This window comes from Anopheles coustani, chromosome X (genome assembly GCF_943734705.1).
Source record: "Anopheles coustani chromosome X, idAnoCousDA_361_x.2, whole genome shotgun sequence".
Lineage (NCBI taxonomy): Eukaryota > Metazoa > Arthropoda > Insecta > Diptera > Culicidae > Anopheles > Anopheles coustani.
In genome coordinates, this window is record NC_071290.1 from 12,167,313 (window position 1) to 12,192,069 (window position 24,757).

The window sequence follows — 24,757 nt, forward strand, 5'->3', positions numbered from 1 at the left end:
GCAGTTCGGGAAGAGATAAACCAAGACCGGGGTTTTTGTCATGTCAATATTTACGTTCACAATCGATCGGAAAGAAACCTATCTTTCGACGGTAATAATCCCTTTTCCGAAGATATTTTAGGCCCTGATTTCCTACTCACATCATCTAGCAGTGGCCGTACATTGTATGGCTTCGATCGGCAAATTGAAGGAACCTTTAGCGCGTGCAAGCCAACCCGGCTCCGATAAAGTAACTATGACGCCTTGGAAACGTATGGACGCAAATGTTTGGTAAGTATTTGTTACAATGGAATACCTTTAGCCCTAATCTATGTGTGTCAACCTTGCTTGAACTTTTCCGGTGTATGATAACTATATAAAACAAACTCCCAACACATTGTTTGCGAAGCGATCGTGTGTGTTTTCCCGTTTTCCAACAACAACCGAATGGCGGTGTGACATCCAATTGTTCGGGTGTGCGGCTAACTAACTAACAACAAACGGTTTCTAAGGGTGGCCTGAAAACCCTAATCCTGCCGGAAAAGGGATCGATCGAACGATTTGCTTTTGCTACAAATGTTTTCTTCTTTCCCCTCCGACGATCCAGCTGCACACGATGCACTACAATTCGTTTAACTGCAAGCAGAATATACTGGAGTATTACACCTGTACGGGGAGATTGTCATTGATTGCCGTTGCTATTTCATATGTCGTGTCCCCTTGTTTTGTAGATTCCCCCTTTTTCAGTTTTCAGTGCTCCGTCCTGCATCTTTTTGTCCGTTTATCCTCCGTTTCCTAGGCGTCGTCTTCAGTTTTTCCTTCTTTTATGTTTTCCTCTCCCCACCGAGAGGTGTTTTATGTGTGTTGGTGGGAAATCCTTCCTGTCAGCTCTGTTTCCCTCCGTAAATGACGTGCAATGACTTTGTGCGGGAACTTCACGTCGGTAGCGTGGGGGAACGCAGCTTCCTGTTCTTTTGTTGCACGTCCGGTTGTCGCTGGGACTATTGCCCTCTGTGTCGGTTGGCGGACCGACTTGTTGGGCTTGCCACTTTTACCCTCGTAGCCGCTGCCGGGGGACACAGGTCCACACAGGTGCGTAATTAGCTACACCACCGTATGGACCCCTCCGGGAAAGCGCGCAGACTTACGAACACACACACGCAGTGCGCCGATGGCGCGGTGTCATGGCGGCGAACAACAGAAAAACGTTGTCTGCCATAGCAACGCCGCCGCAGGATGGACGATCGCGATGCCGTTTAAATGATCTACAGTGTGCACCTTAAGCATAACACCGTTGCTTTTATTTTATGATCATAACGAACCTGTTTTAGAAAACCCGTATTGAAATTGCGAGGGAAAAACTAAATATTTTATCATGAAAAGTTTTTCATCTCATACTTTATATTTATTCTTTTTATTTTTTCGAACCCGATTATGAACCTGCTCGCATGAGCAAACTTTTCTAAATATTCGCTATTTGCTATTAATTTTAACAAGCTTTTCATATCGGATGGAATTGTTAAAAAATGTTAAAAATGAGTTACTATCGACGATGTTCTTTATTGTTGCAGTTTCTATTAAATTTGTGAAAGCTCCCAATTGATTGGATATAGGATCACTAATTTAATTCGTCAGTAGACGTTATGCACATACTTGTACCATTTTGTGTGATCTAAGGAATGAATTTCGTCCAGAAAAACAACATAAGGGAAGGTTTTATGGATAATTTTCATGGACATATGGCCATCATAGTCGGTCCTAAAGGACGATAGGAGTTCGGACAGAGTCAGTATGCCTCTGATTACGAGTAAGGGAACAAAGAGTTCGACTTAGCGTAGGAGGATATACCCCGACTCGCATAGTGAATTTTCATAGAGTAATTTTCAGATGGCCACCAATAAACGTTAAATGATCGAAAGCCTTATGCCGCCACTGGCTCCATCGGGGTACAAAACCTCCTATTTTATAACCAATATTTGTGCGGGTAGAGGTACAACCGTGTCACCACTTCCAAAATCTCTCGATGAAGGGATCCTTGACAAAGATACTATGATTGGAAAAGAAAGTTTATGACCAAATGTGCAACAACTCCATTTTGTCTGGTCTTAGGAATGAATTTCGTTCCTATATAGAGGGCAAATATGTCTTTTGAATGCTATTTGGCAGATAAAATGGTGCATCAAACCGCCATTGAGCAATGTCGTTTCTTTTCTAGCTGGGAAAACGGCTGGGGATAATTTTCAGATGTTGAACCATACACTTTCAAGGTACGTGAAAGCATAACATAACTATGTTCGCAAATCCTTCGATGAAGACACGCTAGACCAGACCTGGAAAGATTGGAATGAAAATTAATGAAAAAATTAGCAACACTTCTATTTAGATGTCCTTTGTTTATAGCTTAGAAAGCGAGTGTTTTTTACGGCGCCTTTTGTGTCGTAAATCACTCGATGAAGTCGTTCGATGAAGACATCCTATCCAGCGATCTAATGATCGGCACGAAAAGTCGATGCACAGTAATGCACCAGTGTCATAGCTGCGCCGCACACTGTACTCCAGGCACATCAACCGTCTGAATGCCTCCGTTTCGAAAAGCGTGTGTGCGTCCTCGCTCTCGCGTTCTTCGCGTTTCCAACGAACTGCGCGGTGGCGCCTAGGCATGGGTGTGTGCGTGCGCGTTCTACAGAATGGCCGCCATGATGATTGGCAAGCCCGCAGCGGCAGTCCACGGCAGTGTTCGTCGAGGGTAGTTCGCTTGGCGCTTCGTTTACGTTCAGCTTGTTTGCCTAAGCCTCTTGCCGAGGGCGCACGCACGGACGGGTTTGGCGTGATCGGTGTTTCGGTGTACGTTCGCTCAGAGGATAGTGAGACAGTTTGACTGGGCGGATGCGATATTCCGTAGTCGGTCGGTTTCGGCGCAGAAAGAAGCAGCACAAGTGCGCGATCGCCTCGGTTTAGTTCCCCGGCGGACACACTTTGGAGTCTGGGCCGCCCGATCTTTGTCAGTGCGAACTACCTCACACTAGTTCAGGTGCAGCGCAAGCAGTGAAAGGTTATGTGTCGCGGCGTAAGGACAATCGTTCGGTAGTAAAAAAAAGTTCGGATGTGCTCGATCCTCTGCTCCAGTGCGGATCGCCGACCTGGCTGATCGTAGGAATGGCCCCACGGGACGAAACGAATCTAAGATGGCGCCCGGAGTGCTCGGAAGCACTTGTGGAACGCGAAGAAGAAGAAGAAGGAATAGCGCAGCGTTCTCAAACATCACAGCGGTGATCTTCATCATACGTTCCCTTCTGGTGCTGAGCCCCGTGGAGGAGGGCGCCGCCGCGTCCCGGAGATGGTGGTGGAGGAGCTCGCCCCTCTTCGGAAAGCTCGTCGGTTCTTGCAAATGATCTCTTACATTTTGTCTCATTGCACAACGGGGGACCGGCGGGGCAGCAGCCCATAGGTGCAATATGGCTCCCGATCGCCATCCTGCCGCATCCCCCCCAAACCCGCCACTCTGCACTACCCTGCCCGTAACAGCCCGTCTCAGGTTTCTACCGTTTGGCCGCGGCGAGTGAAAGAGCAAGCGAGAGGTGGCCGTTTGCTTGACTTTTTTTTGTTTCCATTCCCTTCCAGTTTTCCCAAACCGCGCATGCATTAACATTTCCCCCCACCCTCCGTCCATTCCCTTTTTCCCGCTTCAAGCCGCGCCACACCGTCCGCCCGTGGTGGTGGCTTACCAGATTCTCTTACCACTGACACAAGCGCATCTTCTCCATCGGAAAAGAGAACAAGAAACCCATAAAACAACAACAAGTAACAACCTAAGCTAACTCACTGCGACGCGCGAGGCAGGGGCTCCCGGCAAAAGGCGGCGGTGCGACAGGTGAGGGGCAGGTGAGGTGCGTAGGCCTGGAGATGACGATGGCGCGGCGGGTCTAGGAGGAAGTAAAAGGAAACGATGAACCGAACGGCGCGCGGGTGTGTTACTATATGTGTGTGTGTGTGCGTCTGAGCAGCTTCTCTTACCCTTCTTGTTCGCCCTCGTTCGCCGTGGCCCCTTCCTTCTCCCGCCTCACCCATCAACTTGGATCCGCGGGGCGCCACTTGGTTTCGCGGTGGCATCTTGGAAGCACTTTCGAAGCGCGCTTTGTTCTTGTGGTGTGCTGGAAAGGCGCGCGGATGGGAACAGGGGCGTGGGGACGTGCAGCTGCCTACCCTCCGTGTCCCCGCCACTTTCCGTGCCCGCTCAACATCCGGTGCTGTTAATGTGTGTGCGCGGGCGCGATCGATGGAAGGCGTGAGTTTTTCAGGGGCACGCGCGGCTTTAGGTGTGCACCACCGCCCTGCCTCCACCTTCCCCCCCTCAGAGTGCGTAAATCCGAGCGGCACACACACACACACCAACATGCACTTATATTGCCCCGGTACGCTGGGGAATCTCTCATCGTTCTCAACGGGCAACGATCAACTCACACGACGCAGGTCATCAAACAAGTTCAAGGTCCATCAACCGCCGTGGTTTTTTAGCTGCCGGATGCCGGGGAAGGGGGATGCCATAAGGGGGTAGCTGTTGCGACGCTGACGGTGACTACCACGATCGCATGACGCACCCGCCAAACTACTATGGTGCGTAAGTTCGTACTGTCTTCTTTTTTTAGGGCGAGGAAAACCCTCCTCAGCAGATAATGCCAGTGCCGGATAAGTAATGTACGCAGCTACCACATGGTGTGCGATGTACCAACCACCAGTACCAAAGAAAATGCCCCACGGAAGAGGATTGTGACATTTTGCAAGAAAACAGATCCAATCCTGCATGAAACCTTTATGAAGCTCTCGAAAGGGACATTGTGGGCCGACACACAGATACCGGTGGTCTTCGGTGACAACGTTTGACAAAGCGGTCAGCGAGTTTGTAAAACAAATCGAGACAGAGAGGCATTTTCTTAAAGGAAAGCCATGATGCAGGCGAGCGAAGGACGTCCGGTTTGACCTATTCCCGGATTACCTACAAGGAAACCTAGCAAAACGCATGGACATTTTGGAACTATTTACTTACAATCGTTGCCACCAAACTCCATCCCGAAAGCAGGTGGTGTTGTCTCTAATACTCCAAGTTTTTAAAGTACCTCATAAACATTTTTCTCTATGGTGGTTTGTTTTTTTTTTTTGAAATCGCTAATGGACTTTTGTCTCTTACGCTTCTGGTTTCGTCTCGTGGTCATCAAATGTTGATTAGACCTCCTCTATTGCATCCTGTATGTGGTACCACAAACCGATTTCCTTGGGGAGTTGACCTCTCTTAAGGATGGAAAAATTATCAAATGTTTAATTTTATTTTTGGAGCAGTTTGTCAGCTCTCTTTGATGCTTGTTCCAGCATCGTTCTATTCGGAACTGTCTTACGATGCCGAGGAACTAAGCTAGGATTTCACCGGTTTCAAAGGTCTTTGTGATATCAAATGCTTCCTCAGGCAGGTTTAGACAGGAAAGAAAGCACCACAATGATACCAAATGTGAAGGCACATGTTACACTCATAATTACTTTTCGTGGTTTGATGTAAAAGTGAGATGATCGTCATGCAATAATATCGTAAAGATGTTCTGGCATTTTCCATGCTTTGTTTGGAGCCACGCAAGTATTTCATGCTGGCTCATTTCGCTCCAAAGCACCTTCCGACGACAATTTCCATTCTGGTTTGACAAATAAACAAAAACGAGTATTTTATATCATTCGTAGATGATCCTCCATCGCTTAACGTTCAGGTTTAATCAAGATGGATTTTTTTTTGTTCGTAGGGCTCTGCGTTCCTCGTTTACCTCAGGTTGTAGTCATCCGTTTGCAAGAAGAGAAAAAAATACCCCCAGTCAGGGTTTGGTAGAAGCAAAAGTTTATTCACATTTCCCCCATATTCGAGTCATGTTGCTCCTCACCCACTCTCGCCTGTTTGATGGGCCTTACCACTCCCATGTCGGTGCGCCGACAGATCGCCACCGTTGTGTATGCTTTATGTGTTTGTGTGTGTGTGAGGTATTTTTCCAGCAATTTTCTCTTCTTTCCCGTGGCTCCGACCGGGGGTAAAACTAGTCACCGGAACAATGCCCGAATAAGAAGATAAAACATAAATAAATTTCCCTTCAGCTACCCCATCCAGGGTACACACACACGCGCACGATCGTCCTTTCCGACACTGTGTGCTGTTGGCCTTTTGCGCCTACTCACTGACCTGTACAACAATTTAAAGCCACCCGGCATCGCCTTGCCGATAGGGCTTGGGCTTGTTGCAGGTGATTTTGTCGTTTTTGTTTTGCTGCCCGATCTCGAGCGCGTCTTGTGGGATGGTCTTTTAATCCGACAAAAAAAAACGCGCTTTCGGCGGGAAAGTTGAGTGTCCGGGAGATGCGTTCCTTGATGTAAACGACAGATGGGACATTCTGTGCGAGTTGAAAAGGACGAAAATGGTGTTACAACGGTTTGACGGCATCATTTAGACACAAGAAACGAGAAGAAAACAACAGGCACAAGAGAGCACGAGAAAAGAACAAAAACATTGGAGAAAATGATGGTAAAAAAGAGGCAGCAAAAGGGGGTGGTAAAGCAGGAGAAGCAAGCGGACGCGGGGCGCGCAGCATAAAGGACCGACGAACTTAAAAGACAAGAAAATAGCCAACAAGAGGGATGGGTTGAAGCTACAAGAAAAACAGCCGTTGCTGAGGAAGAAAAGCTACCCAAAAGGGAGGACAGAACCGCTGGAAAAACGGGAGAGTAAAGAAGGCAAAAGAAAGGAAGAAAACAGAAAAGCAACGGAGAACAGTACACCGATGTGGGGGGAAACCTTTTCGACGTGCATATATACATACACAATCCACTTCCTTCTCCGTTTTTAATGTGTCTTTTTAACTGCTAAACACGAACCCACACTCACGTACGCCTTTTGCGGGGCCCTTTTGCTCCCTTCGCTTCCGTTGCGTGCCAACGTTCATTTAAATTCCCTCCTCCGGCCTGTCGTCGCCGCCGTTGTCGCCGTCGTCGTTTCCCACCTGCTGCCTGGGGGCCAGCTAACATTCCATCCCTTACGGTCGTTAAGTCCTCGTCCAGCAAAAAAAAACAGGCTAACCTGCTACATACATGTGTCCCTACAACCGACTGATCTTACATTTACGTCTAGTGCATTGCATTCTACTGTACATTTTGTCCGTTGCTCTGACCCCCGCGTGGGATGCGCGCTCTTTTTCTTTTCCAACGAAAAAAAAAAGGAAAAAGGCGACATACACACACACGTGGGGTTGAAAAAGCTAACAAAGTACCATTTAACAAACCTCGCGCGAAACGGGAGAAAACAAATATGGTAACGCGCATGAAACTACAGCGTGGAAATTTCATGAGAAATGAAGATCTTACATTTGTCCGTCTATTGCCCGATTTTGAAACGTGTGCCGCGCGCTTTGGTGTGGCACACGTTTGTTTTACGTTTTAACATTTGCCATTTTCTTTTCTTCCCTCGTTTCGTAATCTTGTTTTTTATATTTTATAAATAATTTATGACATGTCGCCTTCCCTCAGCCTAACCTTTATATATGTTTTTTTTTGTTTAATCAAATGCACTAGCATAAATGTTTCTAATCTTTCTTCACCTAACACCTTCCTACCCTCCCCACCCCTTTAGCATAAATACGTTCGCTTGCATATCGAGTTTGCGCTTTATTAAAGGGGTGCTCGGGTTGCGTGGTTCGGGGATGGCTTTTTGGGGGTGCCGAGTTCAAGTGGGAAAGTTCAAGATAAACGCAACAGCTACCATTTTCCATAGCCTCCCCCAGCCAGCCAGCCCCGAAGCCCCTAAAAAATCTCCCATTGCGCGAGAAAAAGTTCCCTCTCTGTACGCCAACAATTTTTTAACGCAATGTTTCTTTTATTTTCTATTTCGTTTTCGTTCTTTCTACTTCCCTTTCCCCACTTTGACTTTATGATTTGTAATGTTCCCACCCTGTTTTTTGTTTGTTGTTTTTGGGGTAACCCGAACATTCCTCCCTCGTCCGATTTCTTTGTTTTGCTCTTGCGTGGTGCTCACCCTGTGGTGGCATTTTACTGTACGTTTTTGTCTCTCACCGCCAACACCGGATGTGCGCTTGCGGGACACGGTGCAGGCCATGGCGGGGTCAATCAGCTCGGCGGGGTGTTCGTGAACGGGCGCCCGCTGCCCGATCTGGTCCGGCAGCGGATCGTCGAGCTGGCACACAACGGCATCCGGCCGTGCGACATTTCGCGCCAGCTGCGCGTCAGCCACGGCTGCGTCTCGAAGATCCTGTCCAGGTATGAGGCCGGAGGGTGTTTGCCATAACACACGCAACACAACACACTGACCGACCACTCCCCTTTCCCCGTTGCAGGTACTACGAAACGGGCAGCTTTAAGGCGGGCGTGATCGGCGGCTCGAAGCCGAAGGTGGCCACGCCGCCGGTGGTGGAAGCGATCGCCGCCTACAAGCTCCAGAATCCGACCATGTTCGCGTGGGAGATCCGCGACAAGCTGCTCGCCGACGGCATCTGCGTGCACGACAACGTGCCGAGCGTATCCTCCATCAACCGGTACACTCACTCAGTTCCCTCGGGACCTCCGGACCCCCGCCCCATCGCACCTATGTCACAACTTGTGCGTGTTTTTCTTCTCTATATTTTAGCATCGTGCGCAACAAGGCCGCCGAGAAGGCCAAGTACAGCTCGCAGCGATCGGACAACAGCGGCCTCGACAGTCCCCGCATCCTATCCCGCAACAATCAACAACAGCAGCAGCAACAACAACAGCAACAGAGTCAGCAACAGCAGCAGGAGTGTCTCAATCAACAGATGAAGGGCGACCAGGAAGCAGCGATGAAGTCTCCACAACAGCAACAACAGCAGCAGGTGGTCGAAAACGTCGCCTCTCAATCGTACAGCATCAACGGGTTGCTGGGACTGTCGCAAAAGTCGCTGTCCGGGACGAGCTCGAAACGGCGCCGCGTTAAGGACGATCCTGGTAAGCACTGGCCACGCTGGAGTGAAATGATCAATTGTAGTGCTATAGTTTGCAACGAAAAAAAATCTAATCATGAGTCTTTGAAGAACAAATTCAATATTGTCCTGGACTCTTGGAAGTTTACCGTATTTAATGGATATTAGCACACAGCTTTTTTCCATAGAAAACAGGGTTGCGCACTATTAAGACACAGTTTACATTAACAGGTTCTGTAACACTATCGTTTTTATGTTGATTTTTTGGGTTGTTTTAAACCTAAATAGCCACATTCCCTTGGTTTCTTCAGTCTTTCAAAATGCATGTACGTTTTTGGAAACATTGTTCACCTTATAATGTTTCTGGTACGTTTATTGAAAGTGGTCCTAAAGGAGTTCATTGCTATCCTGCGTTAGAATTGCAAGTTTAGATTGGATTGCTGTGCACTATAAAGATACAGTTTACATTGACAACTTCAATAGAATGGTTTTTTTATGTTGTGGGGTTAATTTAAACATTACCTTCCTTGATTGTTTTAGTCTTTCAAAATTCATTCCCGTAGATTTAATGAAAATATTATGCCCATCCACATCAATATTGTACCGCATTTCTCTGACTTCACATTAATTGTCAATTTCATGTTTGATTATTTCCAACTAATTTGCATTTCTTGTATAGAATTGTATACGGTAAAGTTTTACGACAAACATAACTTAAAGACTAAACGTCCCTGATCTTCTGATTGTTAATTGTCCAGCTTTTGGAACCAATTAATTTACATGATTATGCAGATCAGTGTGTTGTTTATGCATTTAAAGGAATCCCTTCTTTAGTTGAATTTAACGAAGAGGATTCTATAACAATAACCCACGCTTAAAATTAATAGACTTCCTTGCTTTAAAACGTGTGTACTATAATTCATAAAACACGGTAATGGTTTACAGATGTGAAAGTAATCGATTATGTTGTTATGATCCTTGTGTTAGAAATAACTACAAACACAATTGGTTGATGTTTTTACTCTATTGCTTTGCCTTGAAATGTAAGATGTTCTCAGCATCAGGGAATACAGCATTAATACGACTAGTTACTCTTTCTTCACACAGGTTTCTTTTCGATGGTGATAATTTTAAAACCTGTTGAACGGCTTAGTTAAATGAAAACAATTTTATACTTTTGCCTGTTATTGCAAATGATACCTTTATGGCATCAAAATTTCCTTAAACAGTAACATTAACTTGTTTATGCGTTTAAGTTTTTAATTTTGACTCTTCAGATTTCCGCTACACGAATTTTAACACAAGAGGATTTTGTAATAATAGCTAACGCCAAGTTAAAATCGGTTTTCTTGCATAAAACGTGTGCACTTTAATCCATTTAACACGGTGAGAGTGAACAGACGTGAAAGCAATCAATTATGTTGTTATAATCTGTTTTTAGAAATAATCACACAGCTGAGTGATTCCTTTACTTTATTGCCTTGACTTCAAATGTGGGAAATTGTCAACAGTTAAAGAGAGTTAAACAGTTACTCTTTCTTTCCATCGCTTTTATTTAATTTCAATTCATTTACAAACGGTGGAAAAGGTTACCGTATTTTATCGAGTATAGTGCGCATTTTTTCAAATAAAAGGTTGATGAAATACTATCTGCGCACTATATTCGGAAGTTACCCAAGCAGCAAGTAACCAAGATGAACTCCTCAATACTTTTGTTTTGGTTCAGGTTGGCACTATCCTCGTATGCGCACTATACTCGATAAAATACGGTATGTTATTTGAAAACAACATTATACTTTTACTAGTAGTTGGAAACGATATTTTCATTGTATCGAACATTCCGGAGGCAAATGCCTTCACTGACTTAGATCAAGCCCGGCTAATGCTCTAGGTTAGTCTATATGAAACTGTGCTAATAATTTATCTTCGCTTCCCTTATTTCTTCCAGACCTCAAAGGAAGCATGCTCAGCTGCATCAAGCGCGATAAGGTAATGTCCTTCGAAAGGGCAAAGTTTGCAACAGTCTCGTATTAATACTCGCCATTACTCCATTGCAGGATGCCATAGAGATGTCGGAGAGTATGCTGCACGATAGTATAAAGCAGGTTTCGGGTGGTCCGGGTCAGCCGGATCAGCAGGACAAACAGCAGCAGCAGCAGCAACAGCAGGGTCATGAGCATCTATTCGTCGGCGGTGTTGATTTCGTGAGCTCACTGGCGATGGCACAGGATGAGAGTCCGGAGCAGCAGCAACAGCAAGGTGGCTTCGGAAGTATGCGCAGTGGAAGTGGCAGCGCCCGAGGAACAGCCTCGATGGCCAGCCCGATCCGGACGCGAGAGAGTGCCCTGTTCCTGCTGGCGGGCAGTGGCGGCGATAAGGCACACAAGTACCACCGCACGGACGACCCAATGCCGGCCGGCGTGATCATCGAAGACGACAGCAGTGCCCGGAAGCATCAGCAGCAACAGCAGCAGGCGCATCAACCTAGCGACGTGAAGGCAACCTACGACAAGATCATCGCCGGGGAGTTGGTACAACAGCAGCAGCAGCAGCAGCAGCAGCAAGCGGGTGGCGTGAAGCGCAACCCGGCGACGGAACCGAGCGCGCTGACGCAATCGATCGAGTTCCTGAGCGACATGAACAACAACATCGCGCAGAACCAGCACCAGAGCTTCACGGCGGCCGCCTCCGCGTACGAGGGCGCGTACGGGGCGGCGGACGCGGGCGAGGCGGCCGTCCAGCTCAATCCGCACCTGGCCGCCTGCTCGTCCGCCAACTACTCCGCGTTCCTGCAGAACACCACCGACCAGTTCGCGGCGGCCGGCAACCCGGCCGAGCTGATCTTCCCGACCGCCGCCTACACGCAGTACGCCGCGCCCGGCTACGGCTCGTTCAACTACAACTCGTCCTTCGCCAACAACAGCCTCTGCCGGGACCTCGGCCAGATTCACTATCCCGAGGAGCAGTAGTAGTAGCGGCAGCGGGCGGAAGACGACTACACCACAAGATGATGATTTCTTCCGACTTGGCTGGTGGCCCAGGACACAGCCAGACAAAGGCAAGCCTTGGAAGCACCCCCACACCACGCCAATCGGAAACCCACCACAACATAACCTCGAAGAGTTCGCCAACAGCCGGTTTCGGATTCTGTACCGTATTTTGTTTGTACTGCATTTCTCCTATCATTCCCATCGCCGCCGATCAAACCGGGTTCACCGTCCTTCCCGATCCCCCCGATCCGAGGAACAATCTGCTCTCTCCCTCTCTCTGTTTCTTTCCTCAAAACGGGTTTCTTTCGATTGCCCAGAAATGGACCTAGTGGTAGGGAATAATTTACGCGACTATTTAATTCCAAACCGACTGCATTTAGTAAAGTGCGCCGCAGTGTGAACGGCTTTTCACTTTTTACTTAGGACTTTCCCGTTTTGTGCTTTGCCCTCCCCAGCGGTTCTTTGTTTTCGGCCCCGACTCGACTTAGAAGAACTTTGTACACCCACATTTGCGCAAATGTGGCAATGGATCTAAAACTTAAATGGAAACAAATAAATTAAATAAATGCAGACACTTTACAAAACAAACAAGTGCAACCACACGTACATTTCTATCCCAACCAGCGTTATATGAGAGTTTATTTGCACTTGCAATTTTGATTCACTTACAATTTTGATTTGTTTAGTTCGAAATGTTTTGGTTAGGTCGAAATGTTTTTATGTTACGTTGATGGACACATTCCATCAATTATTCTCTCCTTAGACGCTTGGTTGGTTTACGTCTGTCCCGTGACTCGCTGTGGTTCTGTTTCCGCTTTTCCATCAGGCGCGCCGACCGGCGGAGTGGTACTACCATCTGGTCCAATTGACTCGGCCTGACCGTTGGTGAATCCTCATCCGATGGCTCAGGGGAGCGGCGCAGAAACAGAACAGAGCGGGCATTCTCATCCGCTAGTGATTCCTTCGATATGCTCGGTCGGACACGGGATGCAGATATGCTCGACACAACGGAAGTGCTCTGTGTGGGTTCGTCCACATCCACAGGTTCAGGGCAGCAGGGCAGGGATGTAGATGAGCTTGACCCAACGGACGCGTCCGAGATCGATTGGTCCACATCCATTGGTTCAGGGCAGCAGGGTTGGGAAAACACAGAGTAGGTTTCCTGGCCCACTGGTGTTTCCTCCCAGTGGCTAGGCTGGTCAATGGATGACGATGAGCTCGATGCAACGGAAGATTGGTCCACATCCATTGGTTCAGGGAAGCAGTGCAGATCGTGCGTGGCCGTGGTCGGTTCATGCTCATCAAATGGTGCAGGGGAGCACGGCCGGGACTGGGCAGATGGCGATGGACTCGTAGCACGAGAAGTGCTTGGAGTCGCCCCGTCCCGTGGTTGAGCTGTTGCCGGTTCATCGGAGCAGTGTCGGTTTTCCGGTGGCTTCGTCTGTTGGAACGGTTCGATCCCAAACAATATCCGTTAGAATTTGTTCACTTTTCAAATATGTTGCAAACTTACCGGATCGCCAACCATTTTAAATAAATGTTTCAGTGATAGGTAAAGGTAATATAAAAAAAACTCCATATTTCTTGCCGGCATCTTTAGCCTTCCAGGTCAACAGCTCAACTAATGCACTAATGACAGAACTGGCCAGAAGTGTGTTTCTAGGGTCAACCGCAACGCTTGCTGCGATTGAACAAATTTTCCTTGACTCCCGTTGGGCTTCTGCGAGATGCTGTTAAGGGCTTCCATATTTCAATTTTTATTCCAAAGATCACGCCGGTAAGAAAACACTAGAATTGATGCGCTTTCAAACGTGTACAAAAATATGCATATTATAATAAAATCTGTACCACATCGAAATCAATGTAAAACTGCTACTTTGTACGCATCACACACATACACACAAACCGCTAATCTCACTGCGTTTCATCGTCGCGTAGCAACCAGCTCGGTATGGGGGAAATGAAAGGATACTAGGATAACTAGAAATGTATTGTTCCTAACGATATCAGTTTTCGGAACGGTTTTGCACGGTGCGGAGTGAATTTATTTTCAATACTTCGGATCTATTGCTTGTGTTTAAAAAAAAAATGGACACATTTTCATTGGCGAAAACAACTATCAATGAAGTGGCATTTTTATGTAAAGTTACATCAGTTTAGTACCTTACACAACTAGTTCAACGGCCTGTGAAATATAAGGTGTTCTTACAGCAGCTCGGCTGAGGTCATGACCGACAAAACGGTTTCTGGTGACATGTTTTTTTTCTTTCGATTCTTTTCGTGGCTTTCACAAGTAACCGTGCTTCGTTCGGGCTTTAAAATGGTAGGAATAGATCCTGCATTGAAGGTTTGTCATTTTTTTAAATGTATTGATAGTAAATTAGGGCCATTGAAAGGGTTGGCAGTGTTGGGTATATTGGTGATATTTAACCGGTTTGTCTGTGGCTAGGTGTGTCACAAAACCCAGTGTATCCTAACGTACGATGGTTTCTGATAAAGTTCGCCACTTCTAGAAAGCAACGCATGTTATATAGCTCTCCATACGCCTTTCCATAAGTCTTGAATGAAAGAATAGAAGCTTTGGCATACACTTCTCTCCTGTTTGTAACGTGCTTCAAACGAGACGTAAAGAGACCAGTGTTTTTGGCCAGTCGTTACCATTTAGCTTCAAATAAGTGACAATCTCCATGATGGCCACGGACATGTTTCATCGAAGTTTCCAGCCTTTCGTTGACTGCCTGCCCTCGATTACCGCTTCTATATAACAATGTTAATCTTTCCTAAGTGTTTCTTAACTATTTGCCCAACACGAAATTAGTTAGTTATTTTTCCTTTCCTATTGCCGTTTGGACCGCAGCACGGTCCGTGGCCGAAACGAGGCATCCAATGAATTTGTAACCCTTTTTCATAAGTGATAGAATACTAAAAGAAATCCCTATTAGGCGAGTTTAGTGGACACGAAGTATATTACATCATCTTCACTCCTCGAAAAAGTGGAAGTGCGAACAAATAAGCAAAAGTGTTGGTTCACTGTTTTGGCCACAGCGGATTGAATTTAAATAATCACGCTGCCGAACTTGGTCAACTATTTAGTTCAGAGTTTTAGTAAAAAAACTACCCTTGACTAAACTTTCAAATGCACAATACCAGCATTTTCCGGTTTAACAAGAAAAATCGTTGACATTTGTACAATTTGTGTCTCAATATAAATGGAAGCAGCATAAGACTGCCGAAAAAGAGCTAAACAATAAGAGCATAAGCACTAAGAGCCAATAAGAGTTGCGTAAATTATGTGAATTATTTTCCATTCTTCAGTTCTTTTCTATTATGTGACACTCGTTTTGCTTGCCATCGTTTTACACCTTATCCGAACATCATATGAAATGTGACATTTTGTATTGAAAAATAGACACAATGTGCAAGTAAGCACATCACGAAAAAACACGAAACTTGATAATCCATTGCGTTGGAATATAAAACTCTTAACATACGGTAAGCGGTCAAAGCAACCAAATCATACAAACCCGTCGTTGTAGTTCATCCAGTTACTGCTGTAGTTTTAGCTGTTTGAAACCATTCGCTAATAGTGCTTGCGTTCGTATTTCTTTCCAAAAAATGTGTTCCGAGCGTAGCCTCGTGTTTTCCACGTTTGTTTGTTTGTTAAGTCACACTAGCGCACAACGGCCGTACTCTCTATCATTGATTTATTTTTCTTATCATCTCTGCAATTTAGTTCGCCGTGAGAGTGTTTTTTTATTTTGTTTTTGTTTTTCGTTTCTTGCATACGTTTGGTTTGTTTACGTTTACGATTTGGTTTCTTTTTTGTTGTATTGCATGTGTAGAATTTTCTTGTTTGTTTTTAATTCGTCTTTATTTTATTTTATTATTCATCTGATAGTATTTCTTTCCTTTCCCATTCCCTTTTTTCGTTTTCGTCCTTGTCATGGCTTGGTATTTGGTTTCCATTTCCCTTCTCCCCGCTTTCTTCTCTTAATTTTTCTTAACGGTTTTTTTTTTGACTGTCAACAAAGCGCTAAACCGGCAATGCATCCGACTGCATTTCCGCCGCCTCAACTGTGTATGTTTGTGTGTGTGTGTGTGTGGTCTGTTCGTGTGTTGTGCCTGCGTTTCCACCCCCCCCCCCCCCCCCCCCATTGTTCCCTCCCTTTCAAGCACAAACAAATCTAAGATAAAAAACATAAAACACCCGCCCTTCCCCTTCTCTATCTACCACTCTACTCTGCGAGATCCATTTACACGGAAGAAAGCGGGCCTCTACTCCCCGGAGTTCTAAGCCTCTGATCAGCCACCGGTTTCGCGGTGGGGGGTTTCCGATTGGTCCGTGATTTTGGTTATCCGTTTTACCATCGTGCCCCACATTCCCTCGTCTCGATTCGATCGATCCCTTTCGCCGTAAGGAAACGTAAGACATAAGCAGTAGGATTCTTAAAAATGAAATTCACAGTGGTATTAATAGTAATGGTAATAATAAATAACAATAACAAGAAATCGATCGCCGGCTGGGTGGTTGGTGGTGTTGTGGGAGGCCAGCTCGCTGTTTTTTTTTTCTTTTTTGTTCTCGCTTTCGGTTTTCTTACTCTCCTGCCCTGGTACTGGAGATGCTGCAGAACAACTTAAAAATCAAAATGCATTCAATATCAATATCGCAACGCATAAGCTCTCCCCCACGCAGCCCCCCTCTTTACTCCGTAGTTTCGTCGAACAGTCGAAACATAAGTTAGCAACACACTAGGCCCGTGTGTATGTGTGTGTATGTGTTTTCCGATTCGCGCTCACTATATAACCTAAACTGGAGATTCTACAGTTTTCCATCACTAGATTCCAACACTGGGGCCTGCTCGTGTCCTCCCAGCAGCCAAACCGAAACGCATCCCTCGGTTTGCATTACTCAGGCACACACATTCACATGCACACACCGCACCCCTTCCTTCCGACCCGGTTCGGTTCCAACCCCACCTCTTCCTCCTCTTCTAAAGCCCTTAAATGTGGTAAATGTCTGTCTGCGACACACACACGTCGTGCGTGTATACGTTAGTTTTGTTTTTATGCGGTAAGATTCTTCTCCTGTGACGGGGTGTTTCCCCCCCCCCCCCCCCACCCGGGGTCTTTGTTTTGCACGATATTGCACTGCCAGCAAGCCGCTTTAAAGCTCAGCCTATTTATGCGGTAGACGTCCACGTCCACAACTGGCCGCCCTTTTTTTTTCTTTTATATCCTTATCTCTTTAATAATGCTGCTGCTGCTGCTGCTGCTGTCCTCCCCCCCTTTTCCCCCCATTACTTCCGTTCCGTCTTCGCAGCGCAGTGGTTTTTGGTGGCAAGAAAAACCGGAGAAAACCAATTCAAAAAAACAAACCTATCCCCCCCCACTCCCATTTCCCTCCCTCGGTTCCCTGTGTTTAATGCATTCGGTTGCATCTTCTCTAGTTACGCTAGCGGTTCGCCCTGGAAGTCGTTTCATTATCCTCCTATATCCCCTCACTATATCAACTGTTTATCAAGTACCACAGATTGAAGCGATTAAAAAAGCGATAATTAAAAGATTGTAAATTGTATCTGATAATTCTTCTTCTTGGCGTAACGACCACTTGGTCATGCCTGCCCCGTTAAGGGCTTACGAGACTTGTTTCCCTGTTGTACGTGGGTAGTCAGTCATCTCGAGGGTCCGGTCTCGGTTGGGATTCGAACCCACGCCGATCTGTTAATTATAAATAATAATTCCGGTCTATGATGCTTCGTATTCGTATCGAACACTTTGACAGCGACGGTCAAAGTGGTTCCAAGTGTGATTTGGGTAGTTTCAAACACATTGAAGCTACTGCAAAAGTGGAAGGACACTGCGCAACGAGTTCCGGTACGTTCCCCCCCCCCCCCCCCCCCCCCGCCCGTGTCGGGTTAGAGAGCACAAAGGTTCAAGCGTTTGTGGTGGAGGATGTCACCTTTGGGGCTTTCGGCTTTCGGTGCAACCCGTGCGTGCGTGTTATTGCTGCGTTGGTGAACTAAGATTGCACACCCGCAAGGAAGAGGGATAGTGGGAAAGAGTGAGAGGGAGGGAGGAGGGGGGGGGTAGAGAGAGAACGAGAGAGTGAGTTAAGATTTGAGATTACTAGATAGTTCCGCGTTGCCACCGGCCGCAACCGGGGCGCCCGCGACGGCCGTGTACCCGCCAACCAGCCCGACCACGCCCACCCCCCTCGGTCCGTTCTCTTCCTCTTCGTCCTCTTCTTCCTCCTCCTCCTCCTCCTCCTCTTCCTCCTCTACTTCTTCCTCTTCTTCCTCCTCGCCGGCTTCGTCGCCCGCGTCGGCATCGTACTGGAGTGGATAGGGAACGGTGGCGACGGTGCCATTGCCGGTAACATCGGCCATGAGGGCGTCGGTCGCGTCCGCGGTTCCTAAGCCGGCCGCTCCACCGGCCAGCGGTATTGCCATGATGCTCGCCGAGATGGTGGTGGTGGTGGCCGGCGGCGGTGGTGGCGGAGCAACCGACGCCACCACCTTGGAATTGTCGAACAGCGGCACGGTACCAGCACCAGCACCACTAACACCGTTCGCCGCACCAGCCGCGTCCTCCTCCTTGGCCGGCGCCGCGGCCTCTTCGGGCGGCGGCGGCGGTGGCGCTTCCTCCCCGCCCCCGACTCCATTCGTCTTGGGCCCTCCGGCGGGGGCGGTGGCTTCGGCCTTCGGATCGTTGTTTGCGTTGGTGGCTGGAAATGCCGGCGGTTGCGGCTGCTGCTGAGCCGGCGGGGACGCCTGAGGAGCTTGATTCCCGCCGCCGACGACGCCGACCACGCCGCCGGCGGTCGAAGCGGCCATGCTGCTCTTGTTGTTGTTGAGGTTAGTGTAGTTCTTCTTCGATGCATTTTCGGAATGTTGCTCGCCCTTCCAGAGGCCGTCGGTGGAGTCGTCCGAGTCGTCGAACTGGCTCTTCCACTGCGAGGCCAGCGTGAGCGCGCCCTGGTACTTGGGCGTCTGGTGCTGGCTCGCGTTATCGTCGTCGATGATGGCGTGCTGCGTGATCGAGTAGTCCCGGCAGCTCTTGTCCGCGTCGGTGTGCATGCTGCGGCCGGCGTACTTGTTGCTGGTGGCGGTCGTCGAGCTGCCCAGCGACCGGAGGCTCTTGTTGAGCGCGTGGCTCTGGCGCTGCAGCTGCTCCTGCAGCTGGTGGAGCTGGTGCTGCTGCGGCGTCTGCTGCTGGTCGTGGTCGCGCTGATGCTGATGGTCGCGCAGCTGCTGCAGCGGGTGCGACTGGTGCTGGTGCTTCTGCGACGCGCTGGTCGTCTGCGACTGATGGCAGTGCTGGGCGAGATCGCGCAAGTTGCCGCCCCCGCCACCACCGTCCACCGCCGGCGAGTAGGACAGGTCGTCCGCCTCCGTCTTCAGCAGCTTCGCCTTCAGGTCCATCGACACGTTGCTGAGGTCGTTGCTGCCATGGTGGAACGGCGCGTGGTGATGCGGCTGCTGCTGATCGCGCTGCTGCTGCTGCTGCTGGTGCTTGTCGCCCGACGACGAGGTGAAGTCCTTGATGTTAACCGGCGGCGCGGTCAGTATTCGTAGCCGGTTGCTGCCGTGCTTGACCGGCTTCGTCATCACCTCCGTGTGGGCCCGCACCAGCGGTATCTCGTTCTGGTGAATAGGAAAACTTATTAGACCCTGCAGCGAACAAGCAGCGAACGGAAAGCGGGCGGATAGGGCAGGCAAATAAGCGACAGTGAGGGAAACATTAAGAGCCAAACGAAAGAGAAATAGGATCGCAATCAAACCCGTTTGTTTACATTGCATTGCGAAAGAAGCAACAACACCATCGAAAACCATCCGGGGATAACGAAAAAATAGTGTTGAGGGGCAGCAGCAAGCAGCGATTAACAACAATACAAGTTAGGCAAAGAGACAACAAGTTGTTTTTTCCGTTCAAAGGGCAAGTTAATGCGGGCGCGCAACAATTACATTGACAAGCAGTTTTATATGTATGATTGGAGATCGGAAGAACATAAAGGGGAGAATAAAAATAAACAAACAGAGAAGAAAGAAAAGAAAAGAAGAAAAAAGAGAGACAAATATTGTATAAAACCGTTTTCAGTACAAAGAAAAAACACATCGATAATCCGAGAAAACGGAAATGGATGGTCCGAGGACCCGTTTAACCGAACGCAAACCCGACGCAGGACGCATGCGCGCAGGTTTGCATCTCCGATTGCCAGCGATGCACTGGACAGTGCGGGTTCACTTCAACTTCTAGAGTTAATAGAAAATCATATTCACCCTACAACATTTGCCGATCAGAAAAATAACAAAATAGCAAATAAAAGTGTTATTGTTTTGGATCAAAACGCCATCACCAAAATAATAATTGATATGTTCGCAGATGTTTTTAAAAACTGAACATTGAACACAAAACTGTGTTACAAGATATCAAAGTTTTCTCGACCAAGAACATTTTAAAGAACGTAAAATTTTGATTATCACATAGCATTAATGTTCATATCCTCAAATCTAAAATACGACACTATTTGGCGTGCTCTTTATTGTGTCCCTTTTTGTCAAAAACATCCCTTGCAATCAATTTGCAATGTATGATGTATAACAAAAGGATGTTATGAAGGTGAACACAGGCATCATTTGAAAATCTGAATTTGATATCCAAAGGTTCTACATTACATATTTGTCACGACGTATTTAATTAACTGCAATATTCCTGAGTTACAAAAATACTCTCTCTTTCTCTCGTTCAAACAACATCAAATAGTTCATCAACTTCTATAATTTTAGAAAATCATAATCATCCTACCATTAATGTGCTAATTACAAGAGAATTGCCAATAAGAAAAATAACAAAATTATGAATAAATGTTTTGTTGGTTTGGTTCAAAACACCATCTCCAAAACAATTACTGGCATGGGTTGATTTAAAACAAATATTGAATTATTGATTTAGTACAACACAAAATTGTGTTACAAGATTCCGAGGTTGTATAGACTAGATAAACAGAATAGTTAGAGAAAACTGCGAAATTTTGATATAAAATCCCATTTTACTCATTGCATAGCAGTGATCTTCATATGAGTGTCGTCAAATCTAAAATACGGTATTATAATACCGGCATATAAATACAGTTAAATATATTTAAATATATTTTAAATGTGCACCTTTTTGCCAAAAACACCTCTTGCAATCATCCTGCAATGTTTAAGATAACGATCCTCTTCGTTATAAATGTTAACATGAGTATCATTTCAAACGAATCAAAGGTTTCTACATTTAACTTTTTGCACGATGCATTTAACTTACTGCATCCTTCCTGAGTTAAAATAAAAGGAAGGAATAAATGCTCTCTTAATATCTCTCTAAATCAACATCAGATAGTTGTCCTGATCGGATAGTGGAAGTGTGTCGAAGTAAAACCCGCACTGTACTGCACGCTTTTCTTGGAGATGTGGTAGAAATCCCCCATGAGACCACTGGAAAAGGAAAAACGGACACGCCTCACTAACCTTGACGACCACCATCTCGATCGACGGCAGGGCCGCGTCCGTCTTGGTTTCCTGCTGGATCTTCAGCTCGTTCGGCTCGTTCGGATCGTGGTGGTTGTTCTGAGCCGTCTTGGCTGCGGCGGCCGCAGCGGCTGTGACCGCGCTCTGCTGCAGCGGCTTCATCGACTCTATCGGCTCGGTGTGCATGACTTTGGCCGAATCCACGATCGGCTTACGTTTCTCCTAGAAGAAGTGGGAGAAAGGGGTGGTGTTAAAATAGCACACCAAACTATATTGCGTTTTGCGTCGCTTACCTCGGTCATTTCGATATCTTTATGTTTTTTGATTAGTTCACTCTTTGGTACGGCTGCGTTGATCGCTTTGGCTTCACCACCGGCGCTGTACGTTTGCTCCGCGTTGTTTTCCCAGTCGAACGGGTCCGTTTCTTTCACGCCGCGACGCTTCATGCATCGTTCGAACAGCGAAATTAGCATCTGATGGAGACAAGATGTGGGGAAAAGAAAAGAAACACCAGCATTAGTTAAAACCCACAGCTCATCCCTCGTGTCTTCGTTCGTGCTTACTGCGTAATCCGGCTTGTCAGCATAGTTTAGCGATTGAATATGCTCTAAGAAGTACTTGAAATCCGAAGGCAAGTGCTTGAGTAGCAAACGATGATCATACTTTTCTTTCAACATTCCCACCTGCAAGGGGAATGCAAACGCAAATGATATTTAGTTTCCGGCGGGAAATCAAGTTGCATCGGACAGGTTGTCCCACGCCAACCCACCTGCTCCTTATCCTTAATTTTACGCCATGGAAGCTGGCCGGTAACAAACTCAACAAGCATATAGAACAACGACCACAGATCGTCCTGACGGCCCATCTCCCGATTTTTGTGCGCATTTAATGAAGCGTACCTGGAAGAGAGGGAGCAATGGCATTACTGTGAGCTCTGTTGATGTAGGCGCGGAGGGTTACTTACCGTACGGTACCGCGGAATCCTGCCGCCGCTCGAGGACATCGCACCTCACCCGTTCCGGTTGTGTACTGCCTAGCTAAGCCGAAGTCTAGCATGTAGATCCTACGACTAGTGAGCGGTAGTCTTCCTATGGCAAAGTTACTCTGCGGGGAGAAAGACACAGGCACAGGAAGCGTCGCAAAATGGTTAACAAGAAGCGCCATGTTAAGTACATGCCATGTACAATAACAACTTAAAACGAATCCTTTCGATGATAACAATCCAGATCGTTTTGCAAAAGGTGTCATTCAGCACCGACAATCAGTAAATTCGTAGACATAAAATCTTCTTTTCATTCAAACGTAAATGATGACAGCCTATCGATTTTCGATAGAAATGGAAACAGTTAGAACACATCAAAAGTATTTCAATCTAAGGTAAGACAACCTTTGATTGTCTCGCAATGTATCGATTAAACATAAACCATGCTATGCATTTACACCACATACATTGTAACACTCATTCCCGGACCATAGGTTATTTAACTTTTCGCGGAAAGGCATGTCCGTCAAAAGTTCGAGCTGACCCAAGTAACATTTTAAGTTTTATCTCAAGAGTAGTAACTTTTAAATGCGGTATGCATACATGTGGTATACATAACGTTGTTAAAACCATCCTCTAAAACCATTTCAAGACTAGAAAATAGCCTTCTCGTTACCTTAAACTAATTTGCAGAACATTCTTAAGTACACAATAAATCTATTAACACCAAATGTTTACGTAAGGCTACACAAATATAGAAATTGTTTGTTGTTATGATTACGATACTGTAACGACCCTATGTTCTACAATATGATATAAAAGCAGTTTTAGGTGCCATTATATTTAATTTCGCATATAAACAACAGAACGCTTGATCGAAGTGTCGAAAAATCGTAAGCATTCCCTCACAAGACTACGTTAAGTCTATATGGTTTTAGTACACATGTTATATGACTGGTTTTCAGACACAGACTCTGACTAAGTTTTCAAGTTGACAACAAGTTTAGTTTTAATGGCCGGTTATGAAATTATTAAAGACTGAATTGCACAAAAAAAGGCTTCAATAAGAGCAATTTGACTTAGTACAACAATGATAACACATTGATGAAACTTGTGTAAATCTATAAAGGATTGGAAATGTTACTTGGGGAGATACTTATGAGTAAACAAGTTCTAGATTTTCTGAATTAAAAATTGAACCGATTTGTAACTAACAGAGGCAATCGCGCGAGAACAAGCGATACACCAAAGCCGGGTCGCTCCTGGTACTGCTGGAATACTCACTGGTTTTATATCACGATGAAGAAAGCCGACCGAATGGATGGACTCGATCGATTTCAGTATTTGGAGGCCAATTCTCAGCGTTGTGCTGAGCGAGAAGGCACCACGTGCCTGCGAGCGCCTTAGTTCGGCCAGGTTCTTCCCCTGCAGCTGCATCACGACGTAATTGAAGCGATCGTTTCGCCCGCACCCGATGAAGCGGCAGATATGCTCCTTCCCTATGGAACGAAATCGGCGAACGGGGGGAAACCGGTAAAGGAGATGCCTGTTTTGTGCGAGTTTTTGTTTACCAGTTACCTTGCAGCTTCTTGAGTACGGCGACCTCCATCTTGAGGACCTGCTTGGGCTGGCGGGCCGACTCCACCTTCAGCGCCACCTGCTCCCGGGTGATCAGATCCTGGCCCTCGTATATTTCGCCGAAGCCGCCGCCACCAATTTTCTTCAGTACCTACAATAAAAAAAAGTATCACAGTGTCAGTCGTCGGATTCGGTGTTTTGGAGACAGGAGGACACACCTTCCATCGTTCCTTCACCACATGGCCAGCCTGCAGCAGATCGTCCATCGCGGGGAGCGGAGTCCGGTCCGGTTCGCGAGTGTTTAGCAAGTCTGGCCCGCTGTCACTGGCGGGTCTTCGGGACGGGTCTAGGGACTAGGGAACGGACCGGTACCGTTTGCAATCGTGCGTCGCTATAGCTGCTGCCTTGTAGCTGCTGGGTAACTACACCTCTCCCGGTAACTGCACTAGTATTACTACACGCCCTGTTCACTCGGCCGGCGCCACGGCGCTACTGAAACCCCCGAGGTTTGCGGGCAGCGAACAGCTGAGAGGAGCCTCGATCCACTTCACGTCCCCACTAGAAGCACACGGACGTCATGGCTACAAAGGAGAAGACGGGGGAGAACAAAATCGAATCAGAACGACAAAAGACCAAAGCAGGGTTTTTTGGCAGCAGGTTGAAACCAAAACACCAAACTCCTGGTATGTGCTGACCAGCCAGTTTCAAATGCCACCTGCAAGCCAGCACAATGGCCGGCACTGTTGT

General features: G+C 46.9%; 2 protein-coding genes across 2 annotated transcripts; one reads left to right on the forward strand and one right to left on the reverse strand.

Annotated features, from left to right (window-relative positions):
• Positions 1-595: 595 nt before the first annotated feature.
• LOC131269687 (putative uncharacterized protein DDB_G0271606) lies at positions 596-12,510 on the forward strand. Its single transcript, XM_058272174.1, has 6 exons — positions 596-647; positions 8,109-8,274; positions 8,352-8,549; positions 8,642-8,976; positions 10,900-10,940; positions 11,009-12,510. Exons 1-6 carry the CDS (start codon positions 596-598, stop codon positions 11,918-11,920), a joined length of 1,704 nt encoding a protein of 567 aa, XP_058128157.1. The 3' UTR covers positions 11,921-12,510.
• Positions 12,511-18,051: 5,541 nt separating this feature from the next.
• Positions 18,052-24,327, reverse strand: LOC131269295 (tau-tubulin kinase homolog Asator). Its single transcript, XM_058271646.1, has 9 exons — positions 24,229-24,327; positions 24,011-24,161; positions 23,717-23,931; positions 22,415-22,554; positions 22,220-22,349; positions 22,014-22,133; positions 21,744-21,923; positions 21,451-21,672; positions 18,052-19,584 (listed from the first exon to the last, which is right to left on the reverse strand). The coding sequence occupies exons 1-9, from the start codon at positions 24,274-24,276 to the stop codon at positions 18,052-18,054; spliced, it is 2,739 nt and encodes a 912-aa protein (XP_058127629.1). The 5' UTR covers positions 24,277-24,327.
• Between the last annotated feature and the right edge of the window lie 430 nt (positions 24,328-24,757).